Consider the following 22,268-nt stretch of genomic DNA (forward strand, 5'->3'; position numbering starts at 1 on the left):
AGGCTCTCTGGTGCAGGGACAATCTACACCCAACTGTCTCCACAGGTGGACAGTTGGGCCTCTGTTCAGGAGCACTGGTAGGGTTTATCAAAGAAAGATTTTCGTGAACCCTGGTTTTGTGGGCCACCTCTGCCATGAAGGCAATGACGTCCATTGGAGTTCTCCCCTCTGCCTCTTGGGGCACTTCCTCCATATGCACCATGGAATGGACCTTGGGACTTTCTGAACCACATTTTCTGGCCTCTCTGTCGATTCCTGGAGAAGGATCTTTGGGGGGCTGAAAAACATATGCTCAAGGTAGACAAGGTCTTTCCATCTTTCTCATACCTGGACAGCATTTCATTCACTTTAGGGCCAAAAAGGGTAGTTCAGTCAAAGGGAGCATTGATGAAACTGGACTTAAATGTCTCTGCAAAATCATACAAGTACATCCAGGCATGCCTTCTCATGGAAATGCCTGAACCCACAGATCTTGAGGTTCCTTCTGCTATGTTGGAAATTAACCTCATGGAACTATTGGATATAGCCTGTAGAGTTGCAGGCACAGAAGTTACTGAATCTTTAACCTTTGTAGAGATGGTTCCTAAGACAGTATTGAATAAGTCCTTGTTCAAATCTCACTGAAGTCTAACAAAATGTATGAGATAGTTAATCGACTGCATGGCAAAAGTCACTGAAGCAAAGACACATTTCCCTAGTCTGTCCATCACCCATGACTCCCTGTTGAGGGCATGGACAGTGGAACTCTTGTTGGATAGCTCCCTCTTTGTGGCTGCTGCAGCAACCATGGCATCAACTGGAACCCCTTCCCCCGAAACTGTCTGTCTGCAGGTGGTGCCATTATCCTTTCTTGTCTCTGAGGTGTAGGTTCTATGGTGTCAGGCATGTTCCATGCCTGCCTAGAGATCATGTCCACAAGCTCGTCAGTGGGTGAGTTATCCAGGAAGTAGAGGATCCTGTACCAAAACCCCCTAGGGGAGTATATTCCCCTGGTGTAGGGTTGGGGGATGTCCAGCCACCTCTCTGTTTTGGGATTTCTAGGATGTCTCTGAAGGCAACATCTTCAGGAGGTGAGCATGGGGACCCTTCACCTTCGTCAAAATCTGTGTCTTCGGTGACAGACTCCTGTGGGGAGTCTAGGTGCTTTCTTTTGTACATCCCTATCCTGGGTACTTCCTCAGTGGGATGTTCTGGGGAAGTCTTGGAAGAGGAAATAAAAATTCCCTGAGTGGGAACTTGCAGTTTCAGTACAGAATGTCCCCCGTGGAGAGAGTTGTCGAGGCTCCAGATGATGGGGCATCATGGTGGAATAGGTAGGATCTGAGGGGGAAGATTCCATCAGGACTGGTGAGGCAGTAAACACTCTATTTGCAGCCTCAAAGGCAGAGCTGGAAGGAACTAGAGAGAGGTTCTGATCTGAGAAACCAGGTTTCCAAGTCATCCCCTCTCTCTGATCTGTCCACACCACCCCATGAGTAGGAACCCAGAGCTGAACTGCCCAGTGCAGAGGCACCAAGGAACAGAGACATCTCCAAAAAGGAGTCAAATGCTACACCTGGACCCGGCAGGCAGGCTTCAGCTCCAAGAGCTCCCCGGATCAGAAAAGATCAGAGGTCTCAGAGACAATGACGGATCCAAAAATACAGAGATCCTTGGCTCAGAGACTGATGGATCTGGATAACTGGGATCCTGAAGCTCTAAGACAACAGTTGGTGGTAAGGGAGGAACTTGCAGAGGTGGTGTGGTGGAAAGTTGGGCAACCTGATCCAGAGGGGTAGGTGCCAAGGGAAAACCAATCTTCCCCTGTGCTGAGAGGATATTTCTCACCACTCTCTCCACATCTTCTTCTGTGAGACTTCTGGAAGAATGAGTGGAGTAAATGGAGGGGGATTCTGGTCTCTGCAAAACAGGTGATAGAAGCTTATCACATACTGGGTCAACCGACTGAGAATATCTAGTATGACGACAATATATAGTCTCCAAAGGATGTGTCTGATCTGAAGATTCTGTCTGATCTGACTTGGATTGTGCTGGAACTGTAATAATCCCTTTAGAAGTCAGAGGATCTGAAGGAGTTGTTGGATCCTGAATTTTCATCTTTTTCTGATCCGGGGTTGAGACCCGATCTTTACCCCTCCTTTTCCAGGAAGAGACCGAGGAAGATTTTGATGAGGTGGAAGGCTTTGAGTTTGGAAACTGGAACATGGCTTCTCCAAAAGAGGAAGGGAGGAGACCTTTTAATATCAACTTAATTTTTAGTCCAGTTAAGGCCCACAGATTAAATATGTGGCAAATCAAGTAATCTACCTGTAAGTGTAATAGACCCAAGCAGTGCACACAAAGCGAGTGTGCATCCAAGATGGGCAACTTATGTCCACATTTGAAACATTTCTTGAAACCTGAAGGTTTGCCACTCATCATGTAATATATATATATATATATATATATATATATATATATATATATATATATATATATATAAATATATATCAACAATCATAATATGTGAACATTCTTAAGATAAGACAATTCAAAATAGTAAGAAATTATTCTTTTTTGTTTATTTTTTTTAACAGGATGGAAGAAGAAAAGCATAGGAATACCACCAATGGTGTGAAGAAATATGACCAGGCCGTAAGGGAAGGGAGATACTAACAATAGTATCTAGCAGTACCAAGTACGAAAGGAAGTGGAAAGACAGCAGAAGCAGTCGAAGAAGAAAGAATTACAATACTCTAAGGACAGTAGAAGAGAAGTGGAAGCAAGGAAATGCCAACAATGGTATGTGGGAAATACGATGAAGTCATAAGGGCAAGGGAGATTAAACTGTAGAGATCCTAAACCATAAACAGCAAAGACTAAACATTAAAAAGGTAAGCTAAAGAAAAAAGTTTAATGAAAGGAAATATGAAGAAAAAACTTTACTTATCCAATACAGTTCGAGAGAAACTGATAGACTATGTCCATTAGCTCGAAGTGGCAAACAAGATCTGAGGGAATTAGCAGGGAACATTGTGGGTAAAGGAGAAGCTTGGGAGATCTGATGGCTGTGACCTTTAGCACTAACTGACTCGAATCCGATGGGTCAGATCCAAACCAATTCACTGAGAATAGAATGAAAATTAACAAGAGATCTATAATTATAGTGATTTGTCAGTAATGATACCCCCAAACCCTGGTATATAAACACAGTACTGAAAACTTACTTGAGACATTGTTTATAGGGAGTTATGAGATTCCCCAAGCAAATAAAAGCTGAATGGTGGTAGAGTACCATTACTGTTATAATAAATTTGCAAAGATTTGCAGTATGGTAAGCGTACATAAACATAATTGTAATATCTGACTATTTTTTGGGGGGAAATTGCTGAACCAGTAAATCATAGCAATTGGTTAAATTGTCTTATTAGGTAGGTGGTCATGATGAGTAAGTATATGTATATACAACCGGAAATAAACAAATTAAAGTCAGGTGAACATGAATGGCATCTGGTTTTGCACTGAAGCATACCAACAGCATAAAATCCACTGTACTTGGAACATGTAGTAACTGTACCACTATTAATGAAGCTGAAATACTAAAACAAACCTATTATTAATTACAGTTTAAACTAAGCAAGGTATTAAAGAATACCTGTCTAATATTGTTACAGCGACAAAGTACATACACCTTTACTGAAGTGCTCTCAGAACACATTCATAGGTATTGATGGCACATACATAGTTGCTATGCCAGCCATACAAGGTATGCATCTGTAAATGTAGGACTTAAAATATCACCATGAAAGGCTTAAGTAATAAATTAATCTTATGAAAAGTATCCCAGCACTAATTAATTTTATATGAATAGAGAACTTATAGACAGCCATTTTCTTAACAACTAAAGTTATTTGTTATAAAAGCAAAGCTAAATTCAAACCCTGCATAAGTAAAATAGTGAAATCATTTGAAAATAATCAATCTTGAACACATGTATTCCTTTATACTTAGAGACAGGTATCCCGTCCCTGCTATACTTTATTTTGTTGTACATGAAGACACAGTCTTTGGGCCACTTCTTTCTGCCTTAGCCATTAAGTCCTTCTCTGCAAACTTATGTATGCTGAAGATCTTGCTTCTTAACTTAATTTAAAGGTTGTGGATTGAATAGGTACATTCTTATGGTATGAGTCTATAAATTCTGGCAATTCAGTTTGTGCCACATAAAAATCATCTTTTTATTAGAAAAAAGAGGGTAGGGACTTCTCTGGCAGTTCCTTTCCCTTCATTTACTTCACTGTGCCAGCAGATGTTCATGCCTTTCAGTCTTAAATGCAAACACACATTGGATCAGAGGACAGACCAGCAGTGAGCGCTGCTGCTGCCCATCTGTTTCTTGGAAAATATTATAATTAAACGTGGGAGCAGATATTGTAAGAGTACTCGTTGATGGCTTTATGATGATTAAAGCCTCTTTTCCTGCAATTACAGCTGAATGATCCACTGCAATGCATTCCGACTCCACTGACTGTTTTGTTGCCAGAATTATTTGTGATGAATCATATGCAAGTATTGATGAAAGTGCTTGCTAAATTTTAAATGTTTGTTGCACCAACAACTATGGTTGATCTCTATGGGCATTATTCATGGAAATCCTATTCTATTATACATGCCTTTGTGTGCCATACAATGGTGTAAAAAACCCTGTCTGACTTGTTTCTTAAAACTGCTGTATACAATGGAGCATAGCTATGCAACAGAAGGCAGCAGCTGCGCAGTTCCAGCTTGTCTTGGCAGTGTTAAGCTACAGATCAAGAATTATGGATTACATTTGGCAGTACAGCAATCCTCCTACCCTGCCAGTATGTTATTCTCTAAATGGTGATAAGCAACAAACAAACAAAAAAAAAATTAATTGCAAGGAAATGTCTTACCAATGATGGAGTCCCCTATAATGCAGGCAAACCTGCTACCATACATGACACTGCCTTACTCACACGCTGTGGTTCTGGCAAGTTTCCACCAATGACAGCTTGCAGCACACCAGATCCCCTCATTAACAAAATATGGTATTGACTCCTGTGACACCCTCATGCCTAATGACTGTGATTCATGCTCTAACTCGCACACACAAACAATCACACAGACACTGCTAGCCCTAATGCTGGAATTTTCAATATATCAAAATACTTTGGCATTAGAAACAAAGAAAACTTACTTTCACACAAGCACTTCTCACAGCATAGGAAAGTGTTATGTTCTCAGCATCAACATTTTCAGCAGTTATACATGACTTCCCTCAATCAAAAAGCACTTCAGTTAATTTTGGTGATAAAAGCAGGTTCAACAAAGTTAATTGAAAGCTAATGTATATACCTACAACTTTACATTATGTGAAGGATGACTCAAGTCGGGAGGATAATAAGTAAAAACAATGTTGAAAAGAATAGTGATCATAGAACAACAGTTGATTCTGAGGATAAAGCAAGTGGTGGCATCCTTCTTTGCTCACCATTCATTGTTGATAAGGTAAAGCAGGTTCGCATTGTTCATTTCTGTCTTCTAACAGCAAGCTCATCTGCTAGTAGTGAGCATGTGTGTGTGTGTGTGTGTCTGTGTGTGTGTGTGTGTGTGTGCGTGTGTGTGTGTGTGTGTGTATGTGTGTGTGTGTGTGTGTGTGTGTGTGTGTGTGTGTGCATATGAATGTGTGTGCATGTGGACGTATGTATGTGTGTGTGTGTGTGCATACGGGCATATGTATGAGTGCATACGTATGGCTGGTTCTGCTAACTATACTCCACTGAAAGCATGGGGAAATTTATCTCTCACCAACAGCTGTAATATTACAAAAACACACTCAGACATTATACTGCATGCAGTATGTTATGCAAAAAGTAACTAGTTCATATTGTTTTCACTAACGGCTGCCTAACCTTGTTTTCTAGCTTCCATCCATTGGCTTTAAGTTGTTGAAGTTCTGCAAACTTCACGGATACATCCTCAATGGAAAGCTGGAGTAGATCCCAAAATCCTGCTAGGTCCTGAGAGGTGGGTAATGGGAATGCATTTGGATCCTGCAGATAACAAAAGACAATTGAGTGCACATTGGTACACACTTTCAGTTCTTGACAGTAAATAATAAAATGTAAGTGTAGGAAATAATAAGGCTAATTGCAAAAGACTGCTTGAAATGAATTCACAGTGTATCATAATTCATTGATAATTAAATATAAATTATATAGTATTCTTTAAATCAGTGACACTCATTCTGAAAAGGCTAATTGCTTTATCCCCCTTTATCTGTTATGATCACAACACATTTTACAGCTGTACATCACAAGGAAGATGAAACAATTCTTCATGACCCGAAGCATTCTCAAATGTCAATAAAGAGCAACAGATTTACATTTCAGTCATTATAATGTTTACATTAACCTTGTTACAATTAAGGCATCCCAGAGCTGCTACACACTGAAATATTGCCAGTTCTAAGTGGAAGAGAGACAGCAAGGTTTACTATTAAATATTTGACTCATAAAAAGGTAAAATACAGGCCCTAAAGTCATCAAGAAGCTTGAATGTTGTTATGCAAGAGTTATGTCACCAAAATTAATTCACAGTTGCTTTTTGCATTCATTAAGTGTTGTTGATTTTTTTTGCATAGTTGAAATGTATTCTGTAGATCATTATGTGTAATGTTCCTATTGAGCCACTGTAGCTAGACAGCACATGCATATAAGTACTGAGCACGTGTGAGAACAGTGCTATTTTGTACAGTCAGCCAGGTGAATGCAGGCATGAGTGGAGATGCACATGCGAGTGTGTTTGAAGTAATGTGAGAATCAGTTAACTTGAATATCATCATCATCATCATCATCTTCTTTTGGCTGTTCCCGTTAGGGGTCACCACAGCGGATCATCTGTTTCCATTTCTTCCTGTCCTCTGCATCATGCTCTTTCACACCAACCGCCTGCATGTCCTCTCTCACCACATCCATAAACCTCATCTTAGGCCTTCCTCTTTTCCTCTTACCTGGCAGCTCCATCCTTAGCATCATTTTCCCAATATACCCAGCATCCCTCCTCAGCACATGTCCAAACCAACGCAATCTCGCCTCTCTTGCTTTGTCTCCAAACTGTCCAACCTGAGCTGACACTCTAATATACTGATTCCTAATCCTGTCCATCCTAGTCACACCCAGTGCAAATCTTAACATCTTTAACTCTGCCATATCCAGCTCTGACTCCTGCCTTTTCGACAATGCTACCGTCTCCAACCCATATAACATAGCTGGTCTCACTACCCTCTTGTAGACCTTACCTTTCACTCTTATTGGTACTCGTCTGTCACAAATCACTCCTGACACTCTTCTCCACCCATTCCACCCTGCCTGTACTCTCTTCTTCACCTCTCTTCCACTCACCATTACTCTGAACTGTTGATCCCAAGTACTTAAACTCATCCACCTTTACCAACTCTACTCCTGCATCCTCACCATTCCTCTACCCTCCCTCTCATTTACACACATATATTCTGTTTTAGCCCTGCTGACCTTCATTCTTCTCCTCTCTAAAGCATATCTCCACCTCTCCAGGGTCTCCTCAACCTGGTCCCTACTCTCACTACATATCACAATGTCATCTGCAAACATCATAGTCCAAGTTAACTTGAATATACATGTTCTAATTACATATATATCTTGAATCCATACACTGCTTTATCGTCTCTTTTGATTGCATGAGACAAGAGACATGGTGTCAGAAGCAACATGTCTAAAACAACATAGTGCCAGGTGGAATCCAAAGTTGAAGCAGTACACAAGCAATGAGGCACATGGTTAGAAGTGGAGGAATATACCGGAGTGAACTAGCAAACAAGTCAGCAGTTATTCAGCGATACTTAAATTCATTTAAATGATTTTTTAGTCAGCCGAATGCTTCACTAAGTATTCAAAATGTTCGTGATAATTACTGAGAAAAAATAAATGTCTGAAATTGCAACATACTGATAAAATTGTTCAAAATAAATACAAAAGTCTTTGAAATAACTTCCAAAATGTATGAGCGGCCTAAACTGACCACTTTATTTTTCAATGCATTACTTTTTCACATTAATTAAAGCTATTCTAATTGTCCAAAATATCTGGAATGTTTGCAGTGTCAAAGTAAAGCCTTTTTAGAGAGATTGCTGTGCATTTTAGCATACTTATAAGTACCTGGTCAATACTTATGTTTAAATGTATTTTGTTGTAATGGTAGAGGGATTTTGCAGACCTGAACAGCTGGTGTTTGATAATAATATTGCTGAGAATTGGAGGAGAGTGTTTGAACAAGAATATGATATTTTCATACAGACTGCTTTTTCTGATAAAGACATATGTATAAAAGCCTTCATACTTCTTAATTTAGCAGGCTTGGAAGCCATTGAGAGGGAATGCTAATTTGTGTATACACCTGTTGTGTATGCAGGGGAGGGAAAGAAGCACAATATTGTGATATAAGTTGAAATGCGGGAAGACCCTGAATGCTTAAAACATAAATTTAGAGAAATGTGTAACCCTCAGACAAATATTACAATGGATAGGGATATATTTTACACAAGAAATCAAAAGCCTGGTGAAACTATAGCAGCATATATTACCAACTTGAGAAACAAAGCAAAAAGTGTAGATTTGGTGATTTGCAAGATGAGTTGACAAAGGGCACACTTGTGTGTGGTGTTAATAACGAAGCAGTGAAAAAGATTTTCCTTCGAGATAGTGATTTAACACTGAGCAAAGCCACTGAGATTTGTCAAATATATAAGCTTACAGAAAAGCACACAAATATGCTTACAAATGAGAGGTATTCATGCTGTCTCTCATACAGTGTCTGCTAGTGTGAATGTTGATAGTGTGAGACACAAAGCTAAGATAAAAAAGCAATATAAACCAAAGATTGTGCCACCACCTAACTCTAACCATGAATCAAATATGGCCGCAGTAGCCACAACAAACAATCTTATTGTTAACTGTTGTAATTGTGGAGTCAACCATGAGCCTAAATGAGAAAAGTGCTTAACTTCTGGTCAGCATTGTTATGAATGTAAAAAATTGAATCACTTCAAAAGTCTTTGCAAGTCTAAAATGAGAGTATTCAAAGAAGCAGGTAGATCAGGTAGAAAGCTGTGAGCAAACTTTGTATGTTGTTGGTGTATCTGTGATTGATTAAACAATTAATACAGTGAATTATCAGCGAACTGGTAATCTGGCAGCAAAGAGTGAAATATTTGGGTTAATGGAAAACCTGTAGAGCTTAAAGTAGACACTGGATCCAAGTGCAATGTTATATCAGCACAAATGTTTGCCAAGGTGAAAGCTGGTGAGAAACTTGACTCAGCAAAGTGTGCAAAACTAGTTGCTTATGGTGGTGAAGAGATTCAAACTGATGTAGTTATCACATGCTATTCTGCTGGTACCAACTTTGACTTGCAGTTTTATGTAGTCAAAAGACACGTGCAGTCATTGCTGGGCCTCAAAGATAGTTTGAGACTAGGATTAATTTCATTCAATAAAGAAGTCCACCATAAACATCTGAACAACCATGATAGTTTTACACAGAATATTTTACATAAATATGTTACTTTCAAAGATGAGCTTGGCAAGCTAACAGTCAAATATTCCAGGAGGTTAAATCGTGAAGTAAGATTAGTTGTCTGAGCAGCAAGGAAGATTCTAGTAGCAATGCAGAACAAAGTAAAAGCAGAACTAGACAAAATATTGAATTCAGGTGTAATAACTCCAGAAAAAGAACCGACTAAATGGGTATTCTCCATGGTCGTAGCTCATAAGAAAAGCTCAGATAATATTTGAATATGTATTGATCCAAGAGATTTAAATAAAGTGCTTAAATGTCCTCATCATCTGATGCACACAGTAGATGAAGTAGCAGCTCTTATGCCAAATGCCACTGTTTTTTCAGTCTTAGATGCAAAGAGTTCCCTTTGGCAAATTTTGCTGGATCACAAATCTTCATTGTTAGCTACTTTTAGTACGCCATTTGGAAGGTACAGATTTTTGAGAATGCCATTTGGAACAAATTCTGGCAGTGAAGTCTTTCAGCATGCGACGGAGCAAATTTGTTCAGGTTATTCATGTGCTATCATATATATTATTGGGGTCTATATTATATGTTCGAAGTTTGAAAACTTCGAATGTTAAATAATCGAATTTAAATGTTTGAAGTTTCAAACATCGAACATATAATAAAAAAAAAACAAAACAAAAACAAATGGAACTTGCCTAACTAGTGTAGGCAAGAGGGCAAGACCCCCTGCACCCCCCACACCCCCAGCTCTTTAAATATACCAACTCCGAGACCGCACTATAGTGCAGTAAAGGGAAGACAGATGTTAGTTTTGGGTTTGTGTTTTTTTTTTTTTTTTTTTACATATGTTCGAAGTTTTATAACTTCGAACATTTAAATTCGATATTTTAACATTCAAAGTTATAAAACTTTGAACATATGCTATAGACCTGCTTATTGTAGGGGGCAATGCTGAAGACGAACATGATAGAAGCCTCGAGAAAGTTCTAGACTGTGCACGTTAAGTCAATCTTAAACTGAATCATCAGAAATGTATATTCAAGCTGAGAAAAGTTATTTTATGTGAGTCATTTGTTTACTAGTTCTGTCTTACAATCAGATCCGTCTAAACAAGCAGCAATTCTTGAGATGTCAGTTCCAGACAGTGTCATATCTTTGCAACGTTTTCTTGGTATGGTCAACTGTTTAGGAAAGTTTATCAAAGACCTGAGTGAGCTTTCAGCACCATTATGTGAGATGACATGCAAGAATGTAAACTGGTTCTGGTAAGAACAACACCAAAGAACATTTGATATTCTGAAACAGAAAATTGCCATTTCACCCACTTTGTGATATTATGATGTACACAAACCTGTAACTCTTTCATGTGATGCTTCTAAGTATGGTCTTGGTGCAGCATGTCTTCAAGGAGGTATACCAGTAGGCTATGCATCCAGCGCTTTAACCCAAACTGAAATGCAGCATGCACAGATTGAAAAAGAGCTTTTGGCAGTAGTGTTCGCATGCTTGAAGTTCAATGATTATATTTATGATAAATCTATCCAGAGACTGATCACCGACTTCTAGTGACAATTCTAAAAAAGCGAATACATTCAGCCCCAGCCAGCCTGCAATGCATGATGTTAAAATTGCAAAAGTACAATTTCAATACTGTTTACACAAGAGGCAAATATCTATACCTTGCTGATGCCTTGTCAAGAGCACCTAGACAAATAACAGAACAGCATGACAATGAGAAACCAGACTTTGAAGTCATGCAGTTCAAACATTTTTTCTCATCCCGTCTTGATGAACTCAGAAATCACACAGCTTTAGACCCTGTTCTGCAGAAGCTGAAATGTGTTATTAGTCAAGGATGGCCAGTACAACAAACCAGTCCATCACATGATGTCCAGAAATATATTCCTTACCGAGACAAGTTCATAATGGAAGATGGTATCATCATGAAAGGTCCAAAAGTAGTTATTCTTGCAGTGTTACGACAGGAATATATCAAGAACTTACATTATGGACACCTGGGTACCAATTCTACCAAATGGGCAAGAGACATACTATTTTGGCCTTCTGTGTCAAAAGATATAGAGAAGGAAACTCTAGCATGTTCTGTTTGGAATAGTACTAAATCACACAAACAAAAAGAACCACTTCATCTAAACCAGATTCTATTACCATGGTTGATGGTTGCTACTGATATTTTCAAATGAAATAGTCAACATTACTTAGTGTTAGTAGACTCTTACTGGCATTGGTTTGAAATTGACCTTCTTCCTAACTTAATGTCTAGCAATATCATCAGAAAATTGAAGAGAGATTTTTATGTCCACGGTAGTCCACACAAAGTTGTATCTGACAATGATATGCACTGCAGTTTACAAGTCAGCAGTTCAAGAAATTTGCTCAATCTTGGGACATTGTCCATGTTACTAGTAGTCCTGAGTATCCAAAGTCAAACGGATTAGCTGAGCATGCAGTCCAAAGTGTGAAATGTTTGTTAGAGAAATCTAAGAGAGATGGTACTGACGTTTTCCTTAACCTACTCAGTCTCAGAAACATTCCCAGAGATAACTTGCTTGTTTCCCCTGCTCAAAGATTAATGTCTAGACAGACAAGAACAATCTTGCTGATCAGTAAACAAATATTGATTCCAAATGCAAAGAACAACAGAGTGGTCAAGACCCAACTTTTGAAGGAACGTCGGTCACAAAAGTTGTACTACAATAAATCTAGGAAACCTCTTAGACCACTAAGACAAGGAAAAATCGTAAGGATGCAAACGACCAAAGTATATGACTAAGTAGGTATTATCAAAAATGTTTGTGAGGGGCTGAGATCCTATATTGTTTAATCAGAGGGAGTGTAATTCAGAAGAAACCAAAGACATATACTTCCAGTTTCTGAACCAGTGATGCAGCAGACTGCCTGTGCCAAAGATTATGTTTCTCTGAGCAACCTTACAGTTGTTCCCATTTTGTAGGACAGTGTATTTTCCTCAAATAATCCTGCTGTTATCCCCGAAGTTCCTATTGAGAAGAATTCCCCAGAGACTGCTCCTGTTGCTAAACCCACTCAACGCTTTCATGTTACCAGATCGGGTAGAATTTCCAGACCCAATCCAAAATACACAGCGACTTGGACTTGAGTTTGATTGTTATTAATACTTAAATGTTATCAAGTATGTAGATTGCATTGTTCTCCTATTGTATGTTGAACAAATCAAAGAAGGAGAATGTAGATCACTATGTGTAATGTTCCTATTGAGCCACTGTAGTTAGCTAGCATGTGCATATAAGTACTGAGCACGTGTGAGAACAGTGCCATTTTGTAGAGTCAGCCAGAGTGAATGCAGGCATGAGTGGAGATGCACATGCAAGTGTGTTTGAAGTAATGTGTGACACAGTTAATTTGAATATACAAGTTCTAATTACAGTTCCTGACAATGTTTATGTACAATAAATATCTCGAACCCATACACTGCTTTATCGTCTCTTTTGAGTACATGAGACAAGCAACATATTCCAAATGTTATGAAGGTACTAGCACACCTGCCCCCTTTATTATTATTCATTTTTAACAAAAGAATATGCACAAATGTATAGCCGTGTGTAAATATACCTCCCATAGCAGCATATCTTTGAGAAGTCTTGTAACAGTAAATCATGACATTTGTGTCATTTCCTTCCTACATTGCTTCCTTCTGAACAGTATTTTACTAGCAATCCCTTTGTTTTGTCAGCATTCCATGGATCCATTGATAGTGCATAAGATACACATGCACACACACATATATATACATATATAAATATGTGTGTGTGTGTGCGTGCATTTTTGTGAGTTCATTTGAAACCTTCTTCACGTCTTCAAGCCCTTTCTGATTTTTATAGGGACTCCTGTTGTAATAAATCACTGTTCTTAGTAAAACAAACTATTATTATAAGGACAAAACAATGTAAAATAGTTTAATGAAAATTTATAAAAAAAACTATATAAACCTCTGCTATGTAGGATAGCTTTATAATTATTATAGTGACCTCTCCTCAAAGATGTATTGGGGCTGGTTAACTTTCCTACAATTGTACAGTCTTCCTTGGGCAGTGTTATTGTAACAGTAAATCATAATATTTGGATAGAATCCCAAAGGACCACCACATTATTTGAGAGATGGAGTCATGAAAACACTTCCAGAATATGATACCTGGCCCTGTAAAATGTATTGGTTTACTGACACATAAAATGTACATCTCTCAGAGATTAAAACCAACATTGAAGAATGTGTAGGTAAGACCTGGACAAGCACCTGCTTAATTAAGTGAACAATATGTGAAAACATTGTTTAAGGAATTACAATACAAATGACGTCATATTTTTTCTTTGGAATAAAAATGGTAAAAAAATTAAAATGCATAACACAGCTGATACAGACTTTTGCATATCGAGTACAGAGTCTATAGAAATACACATAAAGAAAGCAATTTGTCATCCAATGTGTTAATATATAAGGTAGCAGATGGACCATATCTATAATTATTAACAAAAAATGGTCAACTCTCATAGTTAAACCACTAAGTCTATCTAAACCCGTAAAATACTAATATTGCCATAAACGCTGATAATTTCTTAAGAGGAAAATGTCATTCATACTACAGTATAATCAAAGGAGCTTTGAAGCAAAGATAACAATATGCACCACAGTGGTTAAATAGCTACAAAAAGATGTTTTATGGAATGATGAGTTTATTTTTTGTTGACTTTTTATTTATTTATAATTTCATAGACAAGTTCTGGGCTAGCTGCCCTTGAGGGCCATTTTAAGCCTAGCCAATTTCCCTTTTAGTGCTTGAATTAACCATCCCATTTGGATAGAGACTGGCTTTACCCATCCCATGGTAGATACTTCTAAATTACCCCTAATGAGCAAAACTGAGATCATACCATAGACAAACTGAAGGGAATCATGCATGGGATGAAGCATTTAGGAGCTGCCTCTGTCCATTAGTAGTGCAGGAGACAGTCCTGGAGTAAATTTTCTTTTTCCCATCTATAGATCCATCTTAGCTTGAATATAGACATGGATGAGCTTTGTTTTATGTGGATGGGGAGTTTGTTCAGAGCAGCGATGTTCTCTGTGAAATATCCCTGTTATCCCAAACCATTCCACTAATGATGCAGGACAGGTTTAGATCCCTTGACTGAATATTTCTGATGCCATTTGATTTGCTTATGTGCAGAAAATCCATCAGTACTGGGTCAGAGGAATGCCTTTTATGTCAGACAGGCCACCTCTTAGCAGTCTGTAAAATACCAAGTATAATGAGAGGGCATTGAGTAAGTCCACGTAGGACATATTGTTTAGGCCTTGTATCCTTTTAATAAGATATCTCTGTGAGCATTCCAGTTGTTGCATGTGTGTGGGCAGATACATGCCAAAGGCAGTATTATACTCAATGACTGGCGTAATAACTGAGTAAAGGGGGAAAAATGACATCCCTAGATCTAGACACAATCCCTTTGCTTATAAGTAGTGCAATGTAGAAGGACTTCTTATGACATATGACAAATGCTGATTGAAAGTTAGGTTACTGTCCACATAATGTCCCAAATCCCAAAGAGCTGCCCCAACTCTTAGATTTGCATTATCAATGTGGTAGTCCCCTGAGGCAGATGACTTCCCAAAGGATACAGTAATGCATTTTTTGGCATTTACTTTCAGTCCATGATTTTGGCACCAGTTATTTATTTAGAAGGTAGATAATGCACAGTTTTAATACAGTATAGAATTAATGCCAAGAAAATAAAACAAACGTTTTCGTCCTCAACTTCATCAGATAAATTCATGCATTTAAAATCACCTTTTATAAATCACATAATTAACAATCATCCAATGAATTTAGCTTTGCAATTAAATAGCTTTAGCTTTGCAATTAAATAAAAAAGCTTATTAATGTACACTTCACTTTCTTGCAAAAGGGCTATATATGAATCATATATATATAAAGTATTTGATACAACATCAGATATAAAGTCAACATAAAAACACTTATAAAACAAATGTGTGGATATCTTTTGTGTGCAATGTATGTTATTTAGAATGTTATTTGGAATATAAATTATTTGAAAAAACACTTAAAACCACTAATAATTCCCTCTACTGGATGTCTACATTATTACAAGCTAAAAAATACATTTTAAAAAACTGAACCTAAAAGTCTTCACACTGTCTAACAGACCATTTAAAAATACATAAATTGGTGGAAATATTTATAACTTTGCAGATCTCAATTTTAAAACAGGAATGAGAGATATCATATCATTGAGACCTGGAACTTTACTGGCTTCTAAAATTATTTGCCAGTACAACTCTATATTCTACAAGTGTTTCCCACATACCACCCCTAGGGTCTACGGCCACTGTTTCCAAGATAAAGAACTAAATAACTTTTTATTGTTCACACCTTGCAACAGGAGAATCAGTATACTTGAAAGCAAGGAAAAGGAAGTTGACTTTAAATACCTTTGCGAATTGTAATACTAAAGGTATTATTTATTTAGTTCTTTGTAAAAAATGTGATGCATTTTATATTGGTAAGAGTGAAAGGAAGCTCAAGCAAAGAATATATAAGCACCTTTATGATGTCAGGACTAGAAGTGAAAACAATGCATTGTATAGGCACTGTATTGTTTGTAAGCAAGCAGAATTTCAGTTCTTTATCTTGGAAACAGTGGCCGTAGACCCTAGGGGTGGTATGTGGGAAACACTTGTAGAATATAGAGTTGTACTGGCAAATAATTTTAGAAGCCAGTAAAGTTCCAGGTCTCAATGATATGATATCTCTCATTCCTGTTTTAAAATTGAGATCTGCAAAGTTATAAATATTTCCACCAATTTATGTATTTTTAAATGGTCTGTTAGACAGTGTGAAGACTTTTAGGTTCAGTTTTTTAAAATGTATTTTTTAGCTTGTAATAATGTAGACATTCAGTAGAGGGAATTATTAGTGGTTTTAACTGTTTTTTCAAATAATTTATATTCTAAATAACATTCTAAATAACATACATTGCACACAAAAGATATCCACACATTTGTTTTATAAATGTTTTTATGTTGACTTTATATCTGATGTTGTATCAAATACTTTATATATATGATTCATATATAGCCCTTTTGCAAGAAAGTGAAGTGTACATTAATAAGCTTTTTTATTTAATTGCAAAGCTAAAGCTATTTAATTGCAAAGCTAAATTCATTGGAAGATTGTTAATTATGTGATTTATAAAAGGTGATTTTAAATGCATGAATTTATCTGATGAAGTCGAGGACAAAAACGTTTGTTTTATTTTCTTGGCGTTAATTCTATATTGTATTAAAACTGTTCATTATCTACCTTCTGGGTCCGAGGTGCTTTGTACTTGTTTATAGTGACTTTATTTGCACCTTCCGTGGTTTTGTTTACCAGTTATTTATTTATTTGGGACAAAACTTCCTGCAGCATGGCTAAGTCATTTGGGGATTCAATGACTGCTCCTAACTTGCAGTTATCTGCAAACTTAGTCAGCCAGGGCCCTTTGGTATTGGCTTTAACTTCAGAGAAGTAGATGCCAAATAAGAGAGGTTCCAGCAATGAACCATGGGGACTCATCTGATAACTGGTCTCTTTGTGGAGGTAACTTCCTCTATTTTGATTTCCTGCATCCTATCTGTAAGCCAGTTGGCAATCCAGCACATGACAGAGGGGTTTATTGCCAGATTATTTAGTTTTTCTACTATGCCTGAGTGGGGGATTGAGTCAAAAGTTTTGGCTAGTTCAGTTCATTTATTGCTTTGGTGACCTTTTAAGAAAGGTCCACTGGGTTGAGCAAGCATGACGTGTCCTTAACAAATCCAAACTGAGACATTCTGGTGTTTGGAGGTTCCTTATGTTCTTACTGATCAGTTCCATGATAAGTCTTTCCATGGCTTTGCATATGAAACTGGTCAGAATTATAGGTTTGTAATTGCCAGGGTCTGTGGATCGTTATCCCTTGTACAAAGGGAATGACTGTAGCTGTTCTCTATTCTCTTGGTATAAAACCTGTATAGAGGCCGAGGTGGAGCAGTGTTGTTAGGGTTAGTGACCAAATCATGCTTCATGGTATTTAAGATGCATCCAGGGATATTGTCAGGAGTCATTGATGCAGTACTTTTAGTTTTTGATAGCACTTCTAAGACTCAAGCTTATGTGATAGCTGGAGGTGAGACATTTGCAAGCATATTTTGAGGGACAGATAAAAGGTAGTCAGAGAGGCATAAAGTTAGAGCTAAATTTATCAGCCAGTAAGTTCAATAAACTTCACCCTCAGTGCAGGTAACATTGTTTACAATCAGCTCAGCACACTGCTGTGTTGTACTTTTGAGATTATGAACATAACTAAAAAAGGGCTTGTGACTAACTTTGACTTGGTTAGCCATTTTATCTTCAAACTTGGCTTTGGTGGACTTTAGTAAGCTCCTGGGTTGGTTGTTCATTTCAACTATGAGGGCTTTATCATTCTTAGAATTACTCTTCTTAGTTTTGGTCAAAATTCTCATCCTTTTATTGTAAATCTTGTTCATGTTATATTCTACCGTGTGGGTTTGTTTCTGGGGTTTGCCCTGCACTTGTTTTTCTAGGGTACAGTTGCATCTCTTTATTTCTGTTACTGAATAAAGAAGAGGTAACCAGTCTTTTCTGGTCTATATACTTTTCTATATGAATTGCACATTATGTCTTTCATAGATGAAGAGCTTCATCATTACTTCATGTCAATGCAAAGACAAAACTGTTCCTGACTTGAAAATCTGCAGATAAATAATGAAGTTTTTAAGAAAACACAATGGAAAAATGATACATTAAACAGTGTCACAGAAACTATAGCTAGAATTGGAGGAGAAATGGCTGAATATAGTAGCCCCTTTCTATACCCATATTTGTTTTTATTTTATTTTTATTTTTACATTTGATTATTGGGAAAGTCTGACTGGACGAAATGTCCATTTTCAGCAGAGGCCCAGGGAGAAAAGCTCCACATAGGACAAAGAAAGGATCTCTTAAAGTAAAGATAAAAGAGAAGGAAGATTACAAATAAAAAAAATAGAAGTTATGTTCTTACCATAACGTTCCATGTTAGTTGTCTTCTTCTCGCCTTCTTCTTGCTGGATGGGTTCGGAGCCGACCTCGGCTCCGACTCGGCCACTCTAAAGCTCGAGAGTTGGTTCCACCGGCTCGAGGCTCCCCTTATATCCCACAATGTTAGGCGAGAGTTACCTCAGATCTCGTTTGTAAGCTAACCCCAGCTTATAACAGAAACAGTATAACTGTAAAAAACAGAATCCACCTCTAACAACAGGAAGAAGAAGGGTGACCTACATCCTGAAACAAGAAATATGCATAATAGCATATAGCTAAGAAAGAGGTGGTAGAAAGAGAGGTCACGATCACAACTCCTCTAGGTCTGTCCAGGCCAGGGGAAGGAGGGTGGGGAAGAAGAAGGCGAGAAGAAGACAACTAACATGGAACGTTATGGTAAGAACATAACTTCTATATGTTAAGTTGTCTATCTCGCCTTCATTCTTGCTGGATGGGACCACGTCCCTAGCACCTTGTCCCGGTGGCCTAACGGAACAGACTCCTGAGAACAGTGGAACCAAAATTAGCTCTATGCCTAGAAGCTAAATCCAACTTATAATGGGAAATAAAAGTGTGAGGAGTAGCCCAAGTAGCCGCTGCACAAATGGTGTCAATAGGCAGTCTGTCTTGGAAGGCTAGAGAAGTAGCCAAAGCTCTGGTGGAATGGGCTTTAGGCTTATTAGGCAGTTTTTGGTGTCTAATGTCATAAACAAGGGTAATCAGAGATGTTAGCCATCTGGATAAAGATACCTTTGAAACTGGAAGTCCCTTTCTGCTTTCCGCATAGGAGACAAACAGCTGATCAGATTTTCTGAATTGTTTCGTCCTGTCCAAGTAGTACCTTAATTGACGATGAACATCCAGACAGTGTAATTTTTGTTCAGACCTATTTGAATACTCCGGGAAAAAGACAGGGAGGTCAATGCATTGGTTTAGATTTGATGTTGAAACCACCTTAGGCAAAAAGGACGGGTTAGTTTGTAAGGAAACTCTGTCCTTATGGAACACAAGGCAAGGAGAACGACAACTGAGTGCTTGAAGTTCTGAAATTCTTCTAGCTGATGTGATAGCCACCAGAAAGAGAGTTTTCCATGATAATAACTTTAAGGAACATGAAGCTGCAGGTTCGAAAGGGGAAAGAATCAAAGAAGCAAGAACTAAATTTAGGTCCCAAGGAGAAGGAGGATTTCTTACAGGAGGTCTGAGAAGAAAAACTCCTTTCAAAAAGGCTTTGCAGAGTTTGTGGGACATTAGGGCGGATTCAGAAATACCCACATGGAAATTAGAAATAGCTGCCAATTGAACCTTAAGAGTAGATGGAGATGAACCTGCATGGAAGAGTTCAGCAAGAAAATCAAGGACTAGTTGGATGGAAGCGGTGAAAGGATCTATGTCCTTTCCTTGTGCCCAATATGAAAAGCGTTTCCACTTACTCAAATAAATCTTTCGAGTGGAAGATTTATGGGAAGCTATCAAAATATCTCTAACAGAGTGAGATAATTGAGGAAGCCTGGCTACGGTTGGAAGTGGAGGAACCAAGCAGTGAGGTTCAGAGAGGGGAGGGAGCGATGAAACTGACCCGACTGATGGATCAAAAGATCTGGAACTAGGTCCAGATTCCACGGTCGCTCAAAAGAAATCGATGCAGAAAGGGGAACCACACTTGTCGAGGCCAGTAAGGAGCAATGAGGATCAATGAGGCCTTCTGAGCGATAGCTTTCTGTATTACTTGAAAGATCAGTGGGAAAGGAGGAAATGCATACAGAAGTCCCCGGCGCCAAACTTGGACTACCGCGGCCCTGCTGGGTTGGCCTGGTAAAGGGAATAGAGTGAAGTATTCTCTGCACTTGCTGTTTTGGGGAGTAGCAAAAGATCGCAGCAAGGCTGACCCCACTTGAGAAAAATCTCTCTCACTACAGAGTCTTTCAGAGACCACTCGTGAGGCATGAGAATAGCTCTGCTCAACTTGTCCGCAATGTGATTGAACTTCCGGGATGTGCGTTGCTATCAGAAAATGCTGAGAAGAAATCGCCCATTGCCACAGTCTGAGTGCTTCTCGACACAGGGGTATGATCTGGTTCCGCCTTGTTTGTTGATGTACCACACTACAGACATATTGTCTGTCTGGATTGCAATCGTTCCCAAGGGAAGAGAGTGTTGAAGGGCTTGCAACGCTAAAAGCACTGCTCTCATCTCCAGAACATTTATGTGCAAGTGGCATTCGTTTGGTTGCCATGTGCCCTGGACTGTCCTGCCCTGATAATGCCCCCCCCACCCGATCAGGGAGGCATCCGTTGTCAGAGTAGCAACCGGAGGAGGTGGAACAAATGGTCTCCCCAACAGGAGCTGGGGGGAAGACATCCACCACATGAGGTGCTTTTTGCACGCTTGCGTGATCATAATGGTGTGAGACATTGGAAGTTCCTGGTATGACCATTGAGAAAAGAGCATCCACTGAAGGATCCGCATGTGGTATCTGGCCAATGGAAGGAGGGGTATGGCCGCTGCCATGATTCCCAACACCTTTAGAACAAACCTGGCTTTGGCTCTGTTGTTGTTGAGAAGTAGTGATACCAATTTTTGAATGTCTGATATCCTTTGGTTCGTTAGCGTTGCAGACATGTTTACAGTATCTAAATTTGCGCCTATGTAGGTAATAGTACGACAAGGCGACAAAACAGACTTTTCGCAATTTACTGAGATACCCAGTTTTTGACAGACGCGAAAAGTGTAACCTCTGGCCATCAGAAGGAGATGCTTGGTGGGAGCTGTGAGGAGCCAGTCGTCCAAATATGGAAACACCTGGAATCCTTGTCGTCTCAGGTGAGAAGCTACCACTGCCATGCATTTGGTAAACACCCGGGGGGCAGTGGTGAGACCAAAGGGCAGGGCCCTGAATTGAAAATGACTGGTTCCCAGCCTGAAGCGGAGGAATCTTCTGGAGCGTCTGTTCATTTTTATGTGATAGTATGCGTCCTGAAGGTCTATAGAGCACATCCAGTTTCCTTTTCCCAATAGGGGAAGAATGGATTGCAGCGTGACCATCCGAAATCTTGTTTTCTTGACCGATCTGTTCAAGATACTGAGATCCAAAATTGGTCTCCAGTCCCCTGTTTTCTTTGGAACTAAAAAGAACCTTGAGTAGATTCCGGATCCTAGTTGGTCTGCTGGCACTGGCTGAATAGCTCTTTTTGCAAGCAGTTTTGAAATTTCCAAAGCTGCTGTATCCCTTTGAGCGGTGGGACATCTGGAAGGGATTTTTGACTGATTTGGAAAAGCGAAGAAAGGGAATAGAATAACCTTCGAAATGATGGACTGTACCCATTTGTCTTGTGTCAAGGATAGCCAGGCTTCTGGGTACAGTGACAATCTTCCCCGACTGCCTCCGAAGATGGGCAGTCGGGCAACACCTCAGGGATGCTGAAAGGGCTTATCGGAGGACGTTTCTCGATTGCCCTGGTTCTGCGGACCCCTCTGCCTCTAGGGCGGCGTCTACCATTGTTGTTCCCCTCTGCCTCTGGCGGGAACCGACTCTGTCGTCAGGCGAAGTCCCTTGGGATTGTT

General features: G+C 39.0%; 1 protein-coding gene across 1 annotated transcript in view; it reads right to left on the reverse strand.

Annotated features, from left to right (window-relative positions):
• Positions 1-22,268, reverse strand: part of DLGAP3 (DLG associated protein 3) — a 2,055,905-nt gene that overhangs the window by 107,839 nt on the left and 1,925,798 nt on the right. The window contains exon 9 of the mRNA XM_044059263.1: positions 5,913-6,053. Coding sequence (XP_043915198.1) covers positions 5,913-6,053 — 141 coding nt within the window. The remainder of the gene's footprint in view (positions 1-5,912; positions 6,054-22,268) is intronic.

This window comes from Protopterus annectens, chromosome 1.part2, assembly GCF_019279795.1.
Source record: "Protopterus annectens isolate FY-2018-M chromosome 1.part2, PAN1.0, whole genome shotgun sequence".
Lineage (NCBI taxonomy): Eukaryota > Metazoa > Chordata > Ceratodontiformes > Protopteridae > Protopterus > Protopterus annectens.